This window comes from Candidozyma haemuli, assembly GCF_002926055.2.
Source record: "Candidozyma haemuli strain B11899 chromosome Unknown F_2014730914, whole genome shotgun sequence".
Classification (NCBI taxonomy): Eukaryota; Fungi; Ascomycota; class Pichiomycetes; order Serinales; family Metschnikowiaceae; genus Candidozyma; species Candidozyma haemuli.
In genome coordinates this window covers 510250-527682 of record NW_020289912.1, presented here as the reverse complement: position 1 = coordinate 527682, position 17433 = coordinate 510250, and the positions used below count along the sequence as shown (strand labels likewise).

General features: G+C 44.6%; 7 protein-coding genes across 7 annotated transcripts; 2 read left to right on the top strand and 5 right to left on the bottom strand. All coding sequences in view use genetic code 12, as the record gives it.

Moving 5' to 3' along the window:
• Window positions 1-116: 116 nt before the first annotated feature.
• CXQ85_003911 (uncharacterized protein) lies at window positions 117-1494 on the bottom strand (the record flags this gene model as incomplete). The annotated part of the gene is made up of 2 exons (XM_025487545.1): window positions 117-1401; window positions 1448-1494. 2 exons carry the CDS (start codon window positions 1492-1494, stop codon window positions 117-119), a joined length of 1332 nt encoding a protein of 443 aa, XP_025344561.1.
• Window positions 1495-2399: 905 nt separating this feature from the next.
• RPS12 (40S ribosomal protein eS12) lies at window positions 2400-2831 on the bottom strand (the record flags this gene model as incomplete). Its single annotated transcript, XM_025487544.1, has 1 exon — window positions 2400-2831. One exon carries the CDS (start codon window positions 2829-2831, stop codon window positions 2400-2402), a length of 432 nt encoding a protein of 143 aa, XP_025344560.1.
• Window positions 2832-3142: 311 nt separating this feature from the next.
• CXQ85_003909 (GTPase-activating protein) lies at window positions 3143-5002 on the bottom strand (the record flags this gene model as incomplete). The annotated part of the gene is made up of 1 exon (XM_025487543.1): window positions 3143-5002. One exon carries the CDS (start codon window positions 5000-5002, stop codon window positions 3143-3145), a length of 1860 nt encoding a protein of 619 aa, XP_025344559.1.
• A 935-nt stretch (window positions 5003-5937) lies between these two features.
• Window positions 5938-6674, top strand: MET8 (bifunctional precorrin-2 dehydrogenase/sirohydrochlorin ferrochelatase; the record flags this gene model as incomplete). Its single annotated transcript, XM_025487542.1, has 2 exons — window positions 5938-6640; window positions 6667-6674. The coding sequence occupies 2 exons, from the start codon at window positions 5938-5940 to the stop codon at window positions 6672-6674; spliced, it is 711 nt and encodes a 236-aa protein (XP_025344558.1).
• An 85-nt stretch (window positions 6675-6759) lies between these two features.
• Window positions 6760-8073, bottom strand: PRO2 (glutamate-5-semialdehyde dehydrogenase; the record flags this gene model as incomplete). The annotated part of the gene is made up of 1 exon (XM_025487541.1): window positions 6760-8073. The coding sequence occupies one exon, from the start codon at window positions 8071-8073 to the stop codon at window positions 6760-6762; it is 1314 nt and encodes a 437-aa protein (XP_025344557.1).
• Window positions 8074-8779: 706 nt separating this feature from the next.
• CXQ85_003906 (uncharacterized protein) lies at window positions 8780-11131 on the bottom strand (the record flags this gene model as incomplete). Its single annotated transcript, XM_025487540.1, has 1 exon — window positions 8780-11131. One exon carries the CDS (start codon window positions 11129-11131, stop codon window positions 8780-8782), a length of 2352 nt encoding a protein of 783 aa, XP_025344556.1.
• Window positions 11132-13383: 2252 nt separating this feature from the next.
• CXQ85_003905 (aminophospholipid-translocating P4-type ATPase) lies at window positions 13384-17340 on the top strand (the record flags this gene model as incomplete). The annotated part of the gene is made up of 1 exon (XM_025487539.1): window positions 13384-17340. One exon carries the CDS (start codon window positions 13384-13386, stop codon window positions 17338-17340), a length of 3957 nt encoding a protein of 1318 aa, XP_025344555.1.
• Window positions 17341-17433: the final 93 nt, after the last annotated feature.

Sequence of the window (17433 nt, the reverse complement as noted above, 5' to 3'; positions counted from 1 at the left end):
GCGATCTTGTATCAACAAGATACTTGTCATGCTTGTATTTTACATTGTCACATTTCTAAATAACTTTTCCATTCTTCATCAGACAGCCCCAGGCGTCATTAATAAACACAACTTGACTATGTTCTGCTTTCGAGCTTTTTCGCTAGCTCGTCATTTATGATCTGTAGTTGCTGCTGAAGCCCCAGCTGCGGATGATATACTCGAGATACATCTGCAAGCTTTAGCATGACGGTATCACTGAGACTGGTATTTCCTTGGAACGCCTCTGGATTGCCTGTAGCTTCTTTCAAGGCTGCAAGCGCATCAACAGTATTATTGAACTGAGCTTGCTTCTCCTTATGCAAATTATGCTCGTTTCGTAGTCTATTAAGTTGTTCTCCAACATTAGCATGTTCTTTCTTGAGCTCAAGAATATTCTTCCTCATCTCTGTTTTCTGTCGTTGCACCTCCATCACATCATGGCTGATATCCTTGGTAGCAGCATGTATGTCCATTAGGTGACTGATACTGTAGAGTAAATGAGCTTTGAACTCGTACAACACGGCGGATTCGTTGATGATTTCATTCTTCACTGCCTTTGGGCTCGTTTCATCAATGAGCTGCCGAAGAACATCAAGCGTGGTGAGCGTGAAACGTTTATCCCTTGAGCTGGCAGTATGTAGACGCTCAGCGTCCACAGTCAAGGGCTTCTGGCGACCCAGGGCCAGTTTTGTAATCAGATTAGCGGTAGGTTCCGGCTTCGTTTCGCTTGAAAATGTCTGTAGCCCAAGTCCTAACGCACGAAGTGGTTTGGGTATTAGCAGAATGGCGGGCTCAGGGGTATGGTGCTTCCGAAGATCTGGGTTCTCAACAATACGCTTAGACCTTCTGGTAACGGTCATCAGCTTCTTCTCTTGTTCGCCCTTACGAGGCCTGCCTCGTCTTCTTTTCACTGGCTCAACACTCTCCTCCTGTTGTAGCTGCGGGCTCTCCGGTTCAGCCTTGACCGTAGCTTTAGTCTCCTCCTCATAGTCTGGTGTTTGGGAAGCATTAAAGTCTAGCATTGGCGTTGGCGAGAATTCCTTCTCTTCATCTTCGTCGTCCGAACTGAACATCAGCTTCCGTCTATCTCTAGCAGCCTGGTAGTTCTTGCGTGCCTGTGCTTTCGTACTTGATGTTTGTGAATGTCTTCTAAGCTTGGGTAGATCAGTATCTTCAGGCTTTATTAGAGCCGAGTCCAAAGACTCTAGTAGTTTGGTTCGCTTTGAATCCGGCGGGCTGATGGTAGGAACGTCATGGTCAATTTTGCCCTGGACTGGCAACTGTTGTTTGCGTTTCCTAGGAAGCTCTGGGGAAGCCAAGGGAGACTGTTCCGACTTCTCTGGAGACTTGATACTAAAGTCATCAACAGAGTATTTATTTCTAATGTTAGTACAAAATCTATGACTTTCAAGCTCCTCTTACATACCCTGCACCTCGCGTTCGTGCCTCACGACGCTCGTGCTTGTCGTCCATGGATGGTATCAGTGGTTGTGATGTCTCTATGTTTTGGGTGCGAAAGTGTGGTTGTGATGGATTCGATGGTTTTGATGCACCGTGTATTGTGGGAGAGAAGAAGGAAAAATAAGTCAATGGAGGGCTTTCTGGGTTGGTGCAACATAAAAAGTAAGGATTTTTGGCTTATTTTTTGAATTTTACGTTTATTCGGATTTGTTATGGACATTTGTGTTTTGTTAGTGCACGGCATATCTGGTGAGAAAATATGTATGATAAGCATAAATGTAAGAGAAACAGTAGTTTGAGTATATGTTTAATAGAAAAACAAAAATAAACAATAGTTACATCAAGGAATTTTTTTGCTTGCTAAAACGACAAGGAAACTATTCCTGGCAAAAGAAGAAAGAAAGCTCTTTTGAAGCCTTACGACCATCATGGTATCAACAATAGTGTACTAGAAATGGCTGCGAAAAGCTGCCCATGTTATTAAATGAAGACTACGACAAAACGAAAGCCTTTAAGCACATGACAAATAAATGGGGCCAATCGACTATTGTTCATCCTGGATTTAATACATTTGGACCGAAAAGACACTTACGAATCAGAAGCCTTTTTATAGATGAATATTACCTCGTTGATTATGACGCTAGCGTAGTGACGCAGTTCCAAACCGTCTCTGTTAAGATGAGCGCATCAGAAAAACCTTTGATCCATCTCATGCCTAAATATGCCTTGGTCCCTCTTCATCCTTTGACTACTTGACTCGAGTCTCATGTCACACGCAACCATTAATTCTACCATTACCTTCACGATCTTCTTCTACAAGTACATTCAATATTATTTTCACAGATGTGGATTAGTACAAACACTAGAAACAGCGTTCACAGCGTCTATCTACAGCTGCTAGCGTCAGTGCAGTGCACTTACTGCTGGGAGAAGTGCTCCAACAAGACGTTTCTCTCCTCAGAGTCAGCACCCCAGTTCTTGACAACAACACAAGAGGCACCAACGACCTTTCTGGCGTTACCCTCTCTGTCCAACTGGCACAAACCGGCCCACTCTCCCAACAACTTGGCGTCGGAAACCTTGATCAATGGGATCTTCTCGTCACCCTCGTTACACAAAGCCTCAACCAACTTGATGATAGAAGCCTCGGTGACAGAGTCACAGAGAACACACAACTGGGCCTCCTTTCTGGAAAGAGCCTTAGAAGCTTCTCTCAAACCTCTGGCCAAACCATCGTGGACAAGGGAGGTTCTCAAGACAACCTTCAAAGCGTCCTCAATGGTGATGGCGGCATCCTGCTGCTCAACGGCAACCTCCTCGACAATTTGTTGTTCTTCGACGTCAGACATGTTTGTAATTAGTAGTTATTAGACTTCTTCGACAGTAACCTGCTCAGTGGAGAAGAAGTTTTTTTGAAAAATGCGAATGGGTTATAGGTGGTGATGATGGTGTACTGCAGATTGAGCCTACTAACCACCAGGGCCGCGCTGTCTAGGGCTCGAGCCCTAACAACATTCGAATACTAAAAAGCTACTTCCAACCTACTTTATCTTCGTGAATCATTATATTTCTAATTATCAAAGCAGAAAAGGCACTGCTGCGTGCCACCAGGGCTGAAATAAATTACTCGTGCTGTGTTGCGATGCGGGCCCCGCATAGTCTATAATTCCATCGCTCCAGCACCAAAGGGCTCATGGTGGACAGAGTCGTAGTCCAGATCGTCATTAATGTCCAGCTCGCTGTCAATGACTGCAGATGTGGATGCAGCCGCTCTTTCATATTCGTCGTCTTCATCTTCAAAGTCGACATCGAAGAAATCTTCGTCACTGCCTGTAATTCTCTTGTACAACATCTTCACTTCGCTGATAATACCATCGTAACTGATTTCTGAAGATGGCATGTTCAGGAACATAATGTCATCTGTATCAGACACTGTTGCCTGTGTGATGTTGTTGGTGGCATTGGACGAAGACAAGACGTTTGACAAGTCTGGGTTGACATATGTAGTTTGAACGTATCCAAACTTACAAACGATATCCAAAGTCTCCTTAGGAACAAAGCTCTGCAAAGACTCACCAAGCTTGAATGAATTGACAAGCATTGGAGTACCTCTGTCATTAACGACAAAGTCCTTCTTGTCGAGCAAGTTCTCAAGGTTAGTAGCGCTCTCTCTTAAGATAGCATTCTCCATCTTCTCGAAAGCACTTTCCAAGTCCTTCTTTGCCTTTTCAGCATTCTGCTCACAAGTGTGAGAGTACCAAACAGATTGACCTTGTGGACAAACACCAGATCCACCGTTCTGGATCACAACTTGAACTGTGTGAGCGTTGTGAGTAGGCAAAGACTCAGGTGGGAAAACAACCACCGCAGAGGACTCATTCTCAGACATCCATTCTCTGCAATCCTTTCTGACGATAGTAGTGAGTCTTGTCACGGTGAATGGATGCAATTTCTCAGAAGCTTCCTTGTATGAAGTGGCCAAGAACTTTGGAACTTGGGTTGGAGCTGCAACCACCTTTTCTTGAATCTTGACCAGTGAGCCATCACTGAACTTGGCAATCTTGAGCTGTGGGTCAAAATCAACAAGCGTGGTGTCGAGCTTGTAAGTGGTACCAGCGACAGCAGCACTTCTGCAGAAACCTTGGGAGATTTCGCCGGGACCGCCGTATTTCGATACCATTACAGGGAAGTTACCATACACATCGAATGAGACCAAGAAACGCTTGATACGAGCCACAGCTTCTGGGGTTCTGGTGCCGTTTCTGTTAGCGAGACCGATCGAATAGATAAGCTCGTCCAGCTGAGGCAGCTTCAAGCCGAAAGTGTTGGTCAAAAACTCCTCAATAGGAACCTGAGAGTTATCCAACAATAACTGTTTCTTGTCTGGATCATTGTTGTCCTGAAGGACGAACTTGAGGAACTTCATCAACAGTCTCTTAGTAGTCAAGGACAACAGCTGGTCTGTGAAGATATGCTCTTTGGTGGTGTTCGAGATGTTGCTCTTGAAGTTGTCATTTTCAAAAACATGGAAGTTCAGCAAGCTCTGGAACTCCAAGTACTTATAGACCCTCGACTTAATCAATAGAGCCAAGAGGTCCAGCTGGGAGAAGACGATTCTAGGCGTCAAATCAATGCCATAGTCCTTGGAGTTGAACTCGTTAGTCCGCTTACCACCAGGGATATAAATCTGAGCGTCCAGGAAGTGACGTACTTTGCCCTGGTTCACTTCCACACACCACTTCTTAATCTGGTCAATGGTCAATGTAGAAGAAGAGTCGCCATAGTAGTTATTATGGTCAATGTGAAGCACCTCCACGCCTTGCCAGGCCAATGAAGCAGCCAAAATAGACTCCACAAGACCCGTACCGAGAATCAAAATGTCACAGTGATCGAGCTTCAATGAATGCTCATTGGGTTTCTCCAAACCTGTCAAATGGGGAATCTTCAGCGGGGCATACGAAGCACTAGGACGGCGCTCGGCCATCGACTTACGGCGTTCGTTTCTGTTATATGCTGGCATGATGAAAGGGAAATATTAGGAAAGGCTTCTTGACGATTAGGCCTCGGGTTCAGTTATCGGGTATCGACGCCACGGGAAGTCGAAGAAAAGGAAAAAAAAAAGCACTAAAATGTAACAAAACAAGCTATGGGGAATAAACTTTAAGCAGGAATTGCTTTGGAGGGAAACTTAGCTGGTTTATGTATTGTTTGTTCTTTGTGGCTGAAGTATTGAGAGATTCGGGAAAGACGTTCTGTGACACTGTGAACTGACGTTGATATTTTTTTTTTTTTTTACGTGCTGCATGTCTCGATCGTGGGGATCCTGCATAAGCCACAAAAAGAAACCTGATAAAGCCCCATCAATCGGTGCCATCGAAGAAGACGGAAGCAAGGAAGAGACCTTACAGGTAAAGTAGCAGCCGAGAGACCCAGATTTGCCTGTTCTAATTCTGCCATCGGGCTTGGGTGGTGAAATAATTGGGATTTGTCTCGACGCATCACGTGACTTAATCACCATGCTCGAGCCACGAGGACTCAGCCTGACTCACCGAGGCACCCGATAAGCCCATGTGGAGGGGTGGTTAGGGACAAAAAAGGTTGAAAAATATTAAAAGACGGATGGAAGCTTCTTAGTTAAGGTCAAGAAGAGGCTTCGACGATTTTTTCTTTGCTTTTTCAGTCAAAGGTATCCAGTTGTAGTGGACCCTTTCTGAGACTGCCTTAGCCTCAATTTGCACCCATTTCGCAGCATCGCTTCTCCAGCCAGAAGCCACACTTACGTCTTTTGCAGCCAAATTGGAATGTTCAAAATAATAGTAGGACATGGTTCATCTGATAAACTTTGCTTGATTAAAGCAATCTTGGGGTTTCTTCAATGTGTCGTTTCCACGTGACTTTACATCACCTACTTGGTATACCTCCAGATGCAACCTCCATCATCCAGTCTACTCCTCAATGAAACATCCTGGTTCTTTACTATTGGCCTGGCAGGTCAAGGATAAGCACTGTTTAGTGATTGGAGGCGGCGACGTGGCCTTGAGTCGTGTGCACCATCTTATCAGAGCCCAGGCTAAGATTACAGTGGTCAGTGGGCCAAATGTACACCCAGAGATCTTGGAGTTGGAGGAGAAGGGGGAGCTTTATAAGTTATTGAAAAGAGACTATGAACCTGAAGATTTGCAGATGTACGAGCTGAAAGAACAGCTTTCGTTAGAGTCTTTTAAGGACATTGACGAGTCTCATTATGCTCAGATAGACGACCAGGTTAAAAACCAGGTGTTTGCATGTGTATGCTGTTGCATTGACGACCCTGTGCTTTCTGGAAAGGTGTATTACCAGTCTAAGTACCTTCGTTTGCCTGTGAATATCGCTGATAAACCACCGATGTGTGACTTCTACTTTGGCTCAATGTTCAACCAAGATGCTCTTCAGATCATGATCAGCACCAATGGTAAATCTCCTAGGTTGCTGAAGATGATTAAGGACGATATTGCTAAGCAGTTTGCAGGTATCAAGCTTAATGATGCAGTTGACACTTTGGGTGATATTAGAGCCAACTTGAGGGCTAGAAAATTACAAGATAACAGCCTTGAAACCATTGAAAAGAGAATGGAATGGATCAAGAAGCTCACAGATTTCTTCACGCTTCGACAATGGAGTCAGCTCGAGCTCTCCGAGCACCAGGTCGATAAGGTTGTTGACACATACCCAGATTTCCCTCCAAACGACTACGATAAATTTCTTCACTTTGTATCATAGATAGCTCAATACATACCTCTAGTATTCGAGATCCTCGTGCACAAAGGTCTTGCTGCCGCCAGCGCCAACGTACTCAGAGGCAATGTGGCCGTTACCTCTCAACTGGTACTGATAACTCATCAAACCTTCCAAGCCCACAGGGCCTCTGGCGTGGATCTTGTTGGTGGAAATACCAACCTCAGTACCGAAACCGTATCTGAAACCATCGGCAAATCTGGTAGAACAGTTCCAGTACACACCAGCAGAGTCAATACCCTTCAAGAACTTCTCAGCAACCTCCTTGTTCTCGGTAACCACACAGTCAGTGTGCTTGGAGGAGTGTTCATTAATGTGAGCAATAGCGTCACTTACATCCTCCACAGGCTTGACAGCGATATCAAAGGACAAGAACTCAGTGTCAAATGCATCTGGCTTAGCGTCCTGGACAAGCTTGGAGTCAATGCCCTCGATCTGTTCCTTGATCTCTGGAACAACATGAAGAGTGACCTCAGCAGCAGCGAGAGCGCCCAAAAGCTGGTTCACCTTCTCCTTGTCAGAAGCAATGTCCTTGTGGATCAACAATTGCTCCACAGCGTTACAACCAGCAGGATAGTTTGTCTTGGAGTCAACCACGATCTTAGCAGCCTTGGTCAAGTCAGCCTCCTTGTCAACGAAAACCGAGCAAATACCATCGGCGTGGCCCAAAACAGGAATCTTGGTGTTGTCCTTGATATTTCTCACCAAAGCATTTGAACCTCTTGGAATGACCAAGTCGATGTACTTGTCCTGAGCCAAAAGATCACCAACTTCCTCTCTCGATTGGATCAATTGAATAGCGTGGGATGGCACAGGAGTCGATTCCAAGGTCTTGTTGACAACATCACTGATTGCCTTGAAAGTCTGGTAAGACTCCTTACCACCCTTCAAAATGGCACAATTGCCTGATTTAATAGCCAATGCCGAGATGTTGGCAATAACCTCAGGTCTACTTTCGAAAATGATGAGCAAAACACCAAGAGGAGCCGTGACTCTGTGCAACTCGAGACCCTCGTCGATCTTCTTAGCCATGGTGACTTTTCCAACTGGATCAGGCAAAGCTGCCACGTCCACAATGCCCTGCAACATGGTCTCGTACTTATCGTTCTTTCCCAAGTCCAATCTCTTGATCAAAGAACCAGCCAAGTTGTTCTTTTCAGCAGCCTCCATATCTTGCTCGTTGGCTTTCAAAATGTCCAGCTTGGCAGCCTTCAAAGCGTCGTGAATCAGGTGCAATGCTGCTGATCTCTGGTCATTAGAGAGAGTCTTCAAAACACCGAATGCCTGGTTAGCGTCTTTTGCAATTTGTTCAGCCATACTGAAAAGTGTACTGTTTGTTGAAGTAGTAGCTGGAGGTAAAAGAGGTGAGAAGTTATGTTATGTGGGGTCAGTTGCGCACCACAAAGTAGGCCCACAACGTGCTACAAAATGGCACAAAATAAGAAGCAAAAGAAGAGGTGTTGAAAGTGAAAGTCGTTTGAAGAGAAGGTTAATAAGAGAACTGTTTTTGTGGATTGTTTTTGGTTGGAAGAGTAAGGCTTTGGTGGCTGCGAAATCAGTAGCAAGCGAGGCGCCGGTGAGTCAACCATGGAGGTGGAAGAGGGAAAGTTATGCAAATGGACAAAAAAATCGTATGAAGGAATAATAGAAAGCCAAGTATGATGAAATGGCTGGAATTTTTGTTTTGGAAGAATGGGAGGCCATGGAGTGGTGCTTCTTGGTGGCTGTATAGTATGGGTGATTTGGGTAGTAGGACGGTAAAGATATAACCTCGAGAAGGTGAATGCTTACTTTGTTGGAATTGAAAACAAGTGAATTAGCTAAATGAAGAATAGCATAGATCAAGGAGTCGAGAGACCTTATGGTAACCCCAGGGCACTATTGCACTTGTACATATCCACTGCGTGCTTTATTCCCTCTACGGTCCATTCTTCTATTTATTTATTTATGTTTATTTTCTTATTTATCTTATAAATATTTATTCTCCGACAATGCTAACGTAGGGGCATTGATTTCTGTGCTTCTATTTCCTCCATTGATCGACTGGCTGGGGCTTGCTCATGCTATCAGACGTAGCAAAAGGTCTGATAGCAGCTGAAACATTACTTGTGGTGTTGGTGAACTCGCGGGATCTCTTGGCTTTCTGCTTCCTCTCTCTTCTCTCTTTGGCCTTGGAGATTTTTGGCTTCAACACCGGCGTCTTCTTTACCTTCTTAGGCTTTTCTGAAACCTTTGGTTCCTCAACAACAGGAACCTCAACCTTGACACCTTCTTCCTTCTGGACTGATTCTTCCTGGGTCCACTCAATGAGCTTAAGTTTGCTCTGAATTGGGTAGATTTTCTTCTTGACTGGCTCTTCCTTGACCCATTCGATAAGCTTCAATTTGCTCTGGACTGGGTAAATCACTTCCTCAACTGGTTCTTCGTTGATCCATCCAATGAGCTTCAATTTGCTCTGGATAGGGTAGATTACTTCCTCAATTGGCTCTTCCTTAATCCATTCAATGAGCTTGAACTTATTCTGAATTGGGTAGATCACTTGCTCTTCCTTTACCTGCTCCTCCTTCACCCACTCAATAAGCTTCAACTTATTCTGGATTGGATAGATCACCTGCTTGGCTGGCTTCCTCTTGGAAACAAACTTAATCTTAGCTCCACGAAGCACCACAGTGGAGACTTGGTTCAAAGGAAACTCGATAGTTCCGAAGGCCTTCTCGAACTCAGAAGTATATTGTTGAACACGACAGTGCTTGAAGAACTTAAAAAGCTTCATGAAGTGGTGGTATTGAGACAACTGGCCCACCTGTAAATGGTTAACCGGCTCCTTAACAACAGGAGCTGGAAGAGTCAAGGTAACCTCAAACACTGGAGTTACTGGAGTATAATCAATCTTCTGAGGACGAGGAGGAGGAGCAATACCAAACTCTCTATTTCTCTGAGCTCTCCGACGTCTTTCTCTTCTAGCCATAGAATTAGTAACACTCTTGAATTGGCGAGGTGGTCTCTTTGCAGCCTTCTCAGCCCTAGCCTTCTTCTTCTCCTTCTTAGCTTGTCTCTTAGCTCTCTGTTTAAGAGCTCTCTTGGATGGAACATAGTCGTCCTTAAGCTCAACAATCTTAGGGGTTGATGGGGGAGGAAGAGGAGAGTCCAAAGGCCAATCGTCTTCGTTAACCGCTAAGGGTAAGCATTCCCGGAATGGGTTAGAGAGTTCAGAGAGTCTCAAGAGTCTCATGAACTCATGATACTGAGACAACTGGCCAACTTGCAAGTTATTGTTGGTATGAGGAACAGGCAAAGTCTTAAAGTCAAGACTCTTGGTAGCCTTAGGCCAGTTTACCTTGTACTGGCTGAAGAGATTCTCAAAGCTGAGAAGTCTCTTGGAGTAGAAGTACTGAGCTTTTTGGAAAGCCAATACTTGCGGTACCTTAGTAGATCCTTCAAACTTCTTCACCACAATCTTCTCTGGAGGACCATACACGGTAATGTTCTTAGGAGCCTCGATGGCCTTCTGAACAGAAGCAAGCTTTTTAAAAGGCTCAAAGACCGATGGGGTGAACCATGATCTAATAGTACGAGCCTTAAACCTGAAAGGTCTGTCGACCGGTTGGCTCGAGAAAAAGTTGAACCAAAGCTTTGCCCTCAAAGCAAAAAATGCTCCAATTGGTGGAAGAACCACACGCTGGGCCTTTTCAGGACCAAAGGGAACCTTGCAGACTGGCTTCTTCGCAACAACAGCCAACTCAGTCTCTGGAGAAGATTCCCTGGATTCATCAAGACCAATTTCGAAATCCACCTCCTCTACAACTTCAACTTGAGGAGCCTTCGTGCCACGAGGCACCACTTCACGGCCAAGTGCCGCCAATCTCTTCGATTTCTGGGCTCCATCTTTGTTAGTTTTCACAGGAGAAGTAGGAGAAGAAGCCTTTTGGGTCTTGAACTGCTTACGGTTCTGGCGCTTCTTTTTAGAAGCCTTGATAGGCTTCTTTTCCAGAGGCGTTTCTGCTGGCTCAGGGACAACAGCCTTGTCGTCGCTTGAAACATCAGCGTCGGAAGCGCCAGAGGTGCAAGAGGATTCAGGCTGAGAGCCCAAACCTGAGACATTAAATTCATCGCTAGAGACAGCCTCAGAGTCAGTAGCGGGGATTGAAGCAGCCAAAGAACGACGCATAGCAAGAAGTTCACACAACTTGGCGTCGACTTTAGACTGGAAAAGGGTTCTAGCATGAGGACTAGAGGTTGATTCGGAATAATGGGTGAAGAATTCCTGGAGCTCTTGGTTGTCCAATTGGATTTCCAAAAACTCATGGGCAGCCGAAAGACTACTGTTAGTAAAGCCTCCTAATTTACTAAGGGGAAGCTTGATAGTGAATTGCATTGTAAGTTGTTGATGTTGTGTTGTGTTTGTGTACTGAAGTGTTGTAGGCTTTGGTAGACAAACTTTAATGCTGAAGAAAAGTGGTAGAGAAGAAACAGAATGGAGGGAAAAACCACCTCTATTTATGTTCAAATTTCTGGGATAAATGACCAGAATGACGGGAGAGTTGATCGAGTAGGGAAGGTTGTAGGGGTACTGTCTGCTGGTGGTGCTTATACCTTCTGAAAAATGGCAAATCTTTGAAAATCTGTAGCTCAACGGATAACGGTTTTTTGAAACGGCGTTTTAGACCAGTGGTCTAAAACAGTATTTTACAATTATTTTGATACTAATTTTGCCTAGTAACGATCTAAAAAGGCCGATTTTAATGGGTGCAAATTTGGTATGTATCCATAGTGGAACCTCGCTACTTGAGAAAAATGGAAAGTCGAGTACCAGCCATTGCGAGGACCGTCACGTACGCTCAATGGGGCAATGCCCAAGATTCAATTGAGGTAAGTTTAATCAACAACTCCGCTCGGCACTAATTCTACTTCATATCAGCACGGCATTTGGGGAGATGACAGGCGGAGGAAACGAGAAATAGTTGAGGTGTTCATTCAAACTGAAGTTTGCAATAGTCGAGACTTTCCATCAAGCTGGCGTGGCATGTCCAGTTTGTTACAAGTCCAATGGAGCTCAAGGAAATGAACGTATATTGGTTTGGCGGAAAGTGTATGTCGAATGGGAATGGGCTACCCTGGATCGTTCGGTGATCGATAAGCAAGGCATGTTTTAACATCAGCAAGTAAGGCCATGAAATCAGAGATGTTCCCAGTACTCCATTTTATAATGGCATACCATCCATCTGTAGTAACATCTCAGAGTGAATCTCGTCCTGGTGGTACTACCATTGAGGTATAGGACCAATGACTGACACCATGTTAAGCCAAAACTCTCATTGAACATCATAAACTTCACTCCCCTGCTCCTCGTAATTATCCATCAAAAGGCTTGTCATATACACATGAGCCTCAGGCGACAATGTGATCGACGCTAGGTAGAAGATAAGCTATTTAGAGTCAGCTCGTGTCAAAATATTATACATTAAATTGAGCCAAAAATCAGTATTTGCCTCGAATATATAGTGCTTGAACTAAAATGACTGGTCATCGCCATTTCCTTTGGTCCAGGCGAAGCATTTTGGTCGAAGCACGGGACTTAGTACGACTCCAGCCCAGAGATAACGGCAACTGACAGAGCCTAAGTGGACTATCGCCGTGAAAGTTTCAAGAAGAGTTTTAGACAACTGAGAATATAAAGCTCTGGTAATTTGGATACTACTTTTGGAAGCATTTATATAGACATATATATAACTGTAGAGAGAGAAGGAGAATAGATGTAAGTGGTGAAACATCTACCTATTTGAGCTGGACTCATAAGAAATAGAAGCTAAGAAACGCCAGAACGCCTTAAGCAGACCAACCAAAGAAATTTTCAGCGCCCAAATTCAATACCATAAGCTCATCACTATTTAGCATGCTCACCAGCCATACACTATAACCTACAACAACTGAGCATTTCCAGCTACACCAAAAAACCACCAAATTCCCCAGAATCACGAAAAAGAATATTACCAGAATACCAACGCCTGATTCACTTTAGACAATTCCCATACCACCATCCCCAAATCCCTTATCACCAGTCTTACATTCCATCTCCACGCTCTTCTCCATAGACCAACGCGAAAGCGACTAAATAGTACTAAATAAGCCTCGACCAGGCGCCAATGATACACCATCGAAATGCGCCAGAGACACCAGAAAAGCATGGAAAACACACCAAACCACCCAAACATCAAAAAATCAGAAACCCCCCAAAACCCACTTATCGCCGCAATTCAACCCTGAAAAAAAGTGCCCATTTCCTGGAGTTTCCTCGTTTTGTGCTTCGCCTGGCTCGGCACCCGGTCGCACTGACGTCGTTTTGCAACCAATCGCTCAGAATGACCAGCCATCCGTTGGCGAAATTGCACGCCAGAGGTTGGAAAAACCACGAAAATCAGGGAAACAATGGAAAACCTCTTAAGTTCGCCAAAACATATCTCTACGTTTTTTAAGACACTTCTTGATACCTCTTTACTGGTCCCACGGGTCCAGGTATACCCCTGCTGCCTGCAGTCCTGCCCCAGCCTAGAAAAACCAACCACCTTTACCTTAAGAAAAGCCTATAATAACACTTCACTGCCAGCGCCGTAAACGTCCCGAAACAGCATGTCCAATAATCTGCGGCGGCCCAATGGCGCCAGCGCCCCTTCAGATGACCCGTTCACTGACAGAAACAACCTCATAGACTTGGACCTCGAATCCTTGGATCATCATCCTGGCCAGCACTACCCATCCTACAGCGAGGCCATGCCTTCGATTGAGGATCCCGATCTCGCTTATAACGGTGCCAGAGGCGGTTCTGGGTATCAAGAGAATCCGTTTGACGACAATTTCGTGCTTTCTGACGAAGAGGACTCATATTATCATCACGATAACTCCAGTGCTAGAGCTACCAGCTCGGGTACGCGGCAGGTTCCATTACTAGGCACCGATAACGCTCCACCAACGCCGAAAAAGGGCTTCTTTCTGTCATTCAAGGCTAGTATGGAAAACCCACACCTGGCTCTGTACCAGGGCATGTCTGACGATATGTACGGTGAGAGAATCAACGATGCCAGTGCTGGAAGCACACTGTCCGACTTTGACATACGGAGACTATACAGTAAGCTCAAACTGAAGATTGGCGGTAAACCGCCTGATGTGCCTACTTCGAAAGGACCCCGCCAGATCTATATTCTTAGTGCTTCAATGAACTCAGCGTTCAAGTACTATGGTAACCATATTTCCACGACAAAATACAACTTCGCTACGTTTATACCGAAGTTCTTGTTCGAACAGTTTTCCAAATACGCCAACTTGTTTTTCTTGTTTACTTCCATTATCCAACAAGTGCCTAATGTTACCCCTACGAATAGATACACCACTATCGGTACGCTTTCTGTGGTGTTACTTGTTTCTGCCATCAAAGAGATCATGGAAGATTTAAAGCGTGCCGGTGCAGACAAAGAACTAAATAACACGCGTGTTTTGGTGCTAAATCCTGACACTGGCCTGTTCGAGGAGAAGAAGTGGGTCAAGGTGAAGGTTGGTGACGTTGTAAGAGTCAATAATGAACAGCCTTTCCCTGCTGACTTGCTTCTTCTAAGTTCTTCTGAGCCCGAAGGATTGTGTTACATTGAAACTGCCAACTTGGATGGTGAGACTAACTTGAAAATCAAACAAGCAAAATCTGAAACATCCTACTTGGTGAATCCAAACTCCTTGGTCACTGACTTATCCAGATCTGAAATCTTGTCTGAGCAGCCAAATTCGTCTTTATACACTTATGAAGGTACGCTTCAAGGTTTCGGCAACAATGGCAAGATCCCTTTCTCCCCTGATCAGCTTTTACTTCGTGGAGCCACGTTACGTAACACCCAATGGGTCCACGGAGTGGTTGTCTTCACTGGTCACGAAACTAAGCTCATGCGTAATGCTACCGCTACACCTATCAAGAGAACCGATGTGGAGAGAATTATCAACTTACAAATTATTGCATTGTTCTGTGTTCTTATAATATTGGCCTTGGTTTCGTCCATTGGTAATGTCGCTAAAATTCAAGTCAGCAGAAGTGATCTCAGTTACTTGTATTTGGAAGGTACGAATATGGCAGGTCTTTTCTTCAAAGATATTTTGACATACTGGATTTTGTTCTCCAACTTGGTTCCTATCTCGCTTTTCGTCACTGTTGAAATTATCAAGTACTACCAAGCTTACATGATTGGTAGTGATTTGGATATGTACTACGCAGACACGGATACTCCAACGGGTGTTAGAACCTCGTCTTTGGTCGAAGAATTGGGTCAGATTGAGTATATCTTTTCTGATAAAACAGGTACCCTCACGAGAAACGTTATGGAATTCAAGTCTTGCAGTATTGGTGGCAGATGCTACACTGAAGAGATCCCAGAAGACGGCCAAGCTCAAGTGATTGATGGAATTGAAGTCGGATATCACACATTCGCTGACATGGAAGCTCACTTGAAAGACAGTGCCCAGCAGCAATCTGCTATAATTAACGAATTCTTTGTCTTGCTTTCTACGTGTCACACAGTTATTCCAGAGCATAAAGAAGACGGTGGTATCAAGTATCAGGCTGCTTCACCAGACGAAGGTGCTTTGGTGCAAGGTGCCGCTGACTTGGGTTACAAATTCACTATTCGTCGTCCAAAGAGTGTCACCATCCACACTGCCATGACAGACTCTGAATCCGAATATGAGCTCTTGAATATCTGTGAGTTCAACTCTACTAGAAAGAGAATGTCTGCTATCTTCAGATGTCCCGACGGCGTCATTCGTCTTTTCTGTAAGGGTGCCGATACGGTTATTTTAGAACGTTTGGACAGGGATGAAGTGCAACCATTTGAAGCTGCTACTATCCGCCATTTGGAGGACTTCGCTTCTGAAGGTTTGCGTACTTTATGTATTGCATCAAGAATCGTCTCTGACGAGGAATACGAGGACTGGGCCAAAAAACACTACGAGGCATCCACTTTGTTGGAAAACCGAAGCGAAAAGCTTGACGAAACAGCCGAATTGATTGAAAAGGATATGTTCCTTCTCGGTGCTACTGCCATCGAAGATAAACTTCAAGATGGTGTCCCAGAAACTATTCATACTTTACAAAACGCAGGTATCAAGGTTTGGGTTCTTACAGGTGACAGACAGGAAACTGCCATCAATATTGGTATGTCTTGTAAGTTGCTCAGTGAGGATATGAACCTTTTGATTATCAACGAAGACAACAAGGCTGACACCAAATTGAACTTGCAAGAGAAATTAGATGCTATCATGGAGCACCAGCCTGAGTTGGAGGCCGGTGCATTTGACTCTTCCTTGGCTCTTATTATTGATGGACACTCGCTTGGATTTGCACTCGAGCCTGAATTGGAGGATATCTTTTTGTCGTTGGCTACTCGTTGTAAAGCTGTTATCTGTTGCCGTGTTTCGCCATTGCAAAAGGCTTTGGTGGTCAAAATGGTCAAGAGAAAGAAGAAGAGATCTTTGTTGCTCGCTATTGGTGATGGTGCTAACGATGTTTCTATGATTCAAGCAGCGCACGTTGGTGTCGGTATCAATGGTCTCGAAGGTATGCAAGCCGCTAGAAGTGCTGATGTCTCCATTGGTCAATTCAAGTACTTGAAGAAGCTTCTTTTGGTGCATGGGGCTTGGTCTTACCAGAGAATCTCTCATGCTATCTTGTACTCTTTCTACAAGAATATTGCATTGTACATGACGCAGTTTTGGTTCGTGTTTGCGAACGGATTCTCTGGTCAGTCGCTTATCGAGTCTTGGACATTGACACTTTATAATGTTTTGTTTACCGTGTTCCCTCCATTTGTGATGGGTGTTTTTGACCAATTTGTTAGTGCACGTTTGCTTGACAGGTACCCACAATTGTACCAGCTTGGTCAACAAAGAAAGTTTTTCAACGTTACAATCTTCTGGGGCTGGATCATCAATGGCTTCTACCATTCTGCTGTTACTTTCGTCTGCTTGATGTGTCTTAATAAGTTCTCCACCTACCTCCCAGGTGGTGATGTTCCAAACAATTGGGCTTGGGGTACCTTGATTTACACGACATGTACATTGGTTGCCTTAGGAAAGGCTGCTCTTGTGGTGACCCTTTGGACCAAGTTTACGCTTCTTGCCATTCCAGGATCTTTCATCTTCTGGTTACTTTGGTTCCCTGCTTATGCTACCATCGCCCCTAGAATCAATGTTTCCAGAGAATATTTTGGTGTTTTGGGCTACACTTACCCTAGCTTGAGTTTCTGGGCGTCCATCTTCGGTGTTGCTTGTCTCTGTTTGCTCCGTGATTTTGCCTGGAAGTTCTTCAAGAGAAGTTACAGTCCGGAGAGCTACCATTACGTCCAAGAGATCCAGAAGTACAACATTCAAGACTACAGACCAAGAATGGAGCAATTCGAAAAAGCTATCAGAAAGGTGAGACAAGTGCAGAGAATGAAGAAACAGAGAGGTTTCGCCTTCTCCCAGCAAGACAACCAGAACTTAGAAAAGGTGGTGAGATTGTACGACACCACCAAACTGAGAGGTGCCTTTGGAGAACTCAGCGAAAGCTAAGTGAACCGCGAGCGATAATTTTGTTGCACATCTTTTGTGCTCCGCACGCCTGCATCAATAGAACATAATGACTAAAAAAATGTACTACTATGA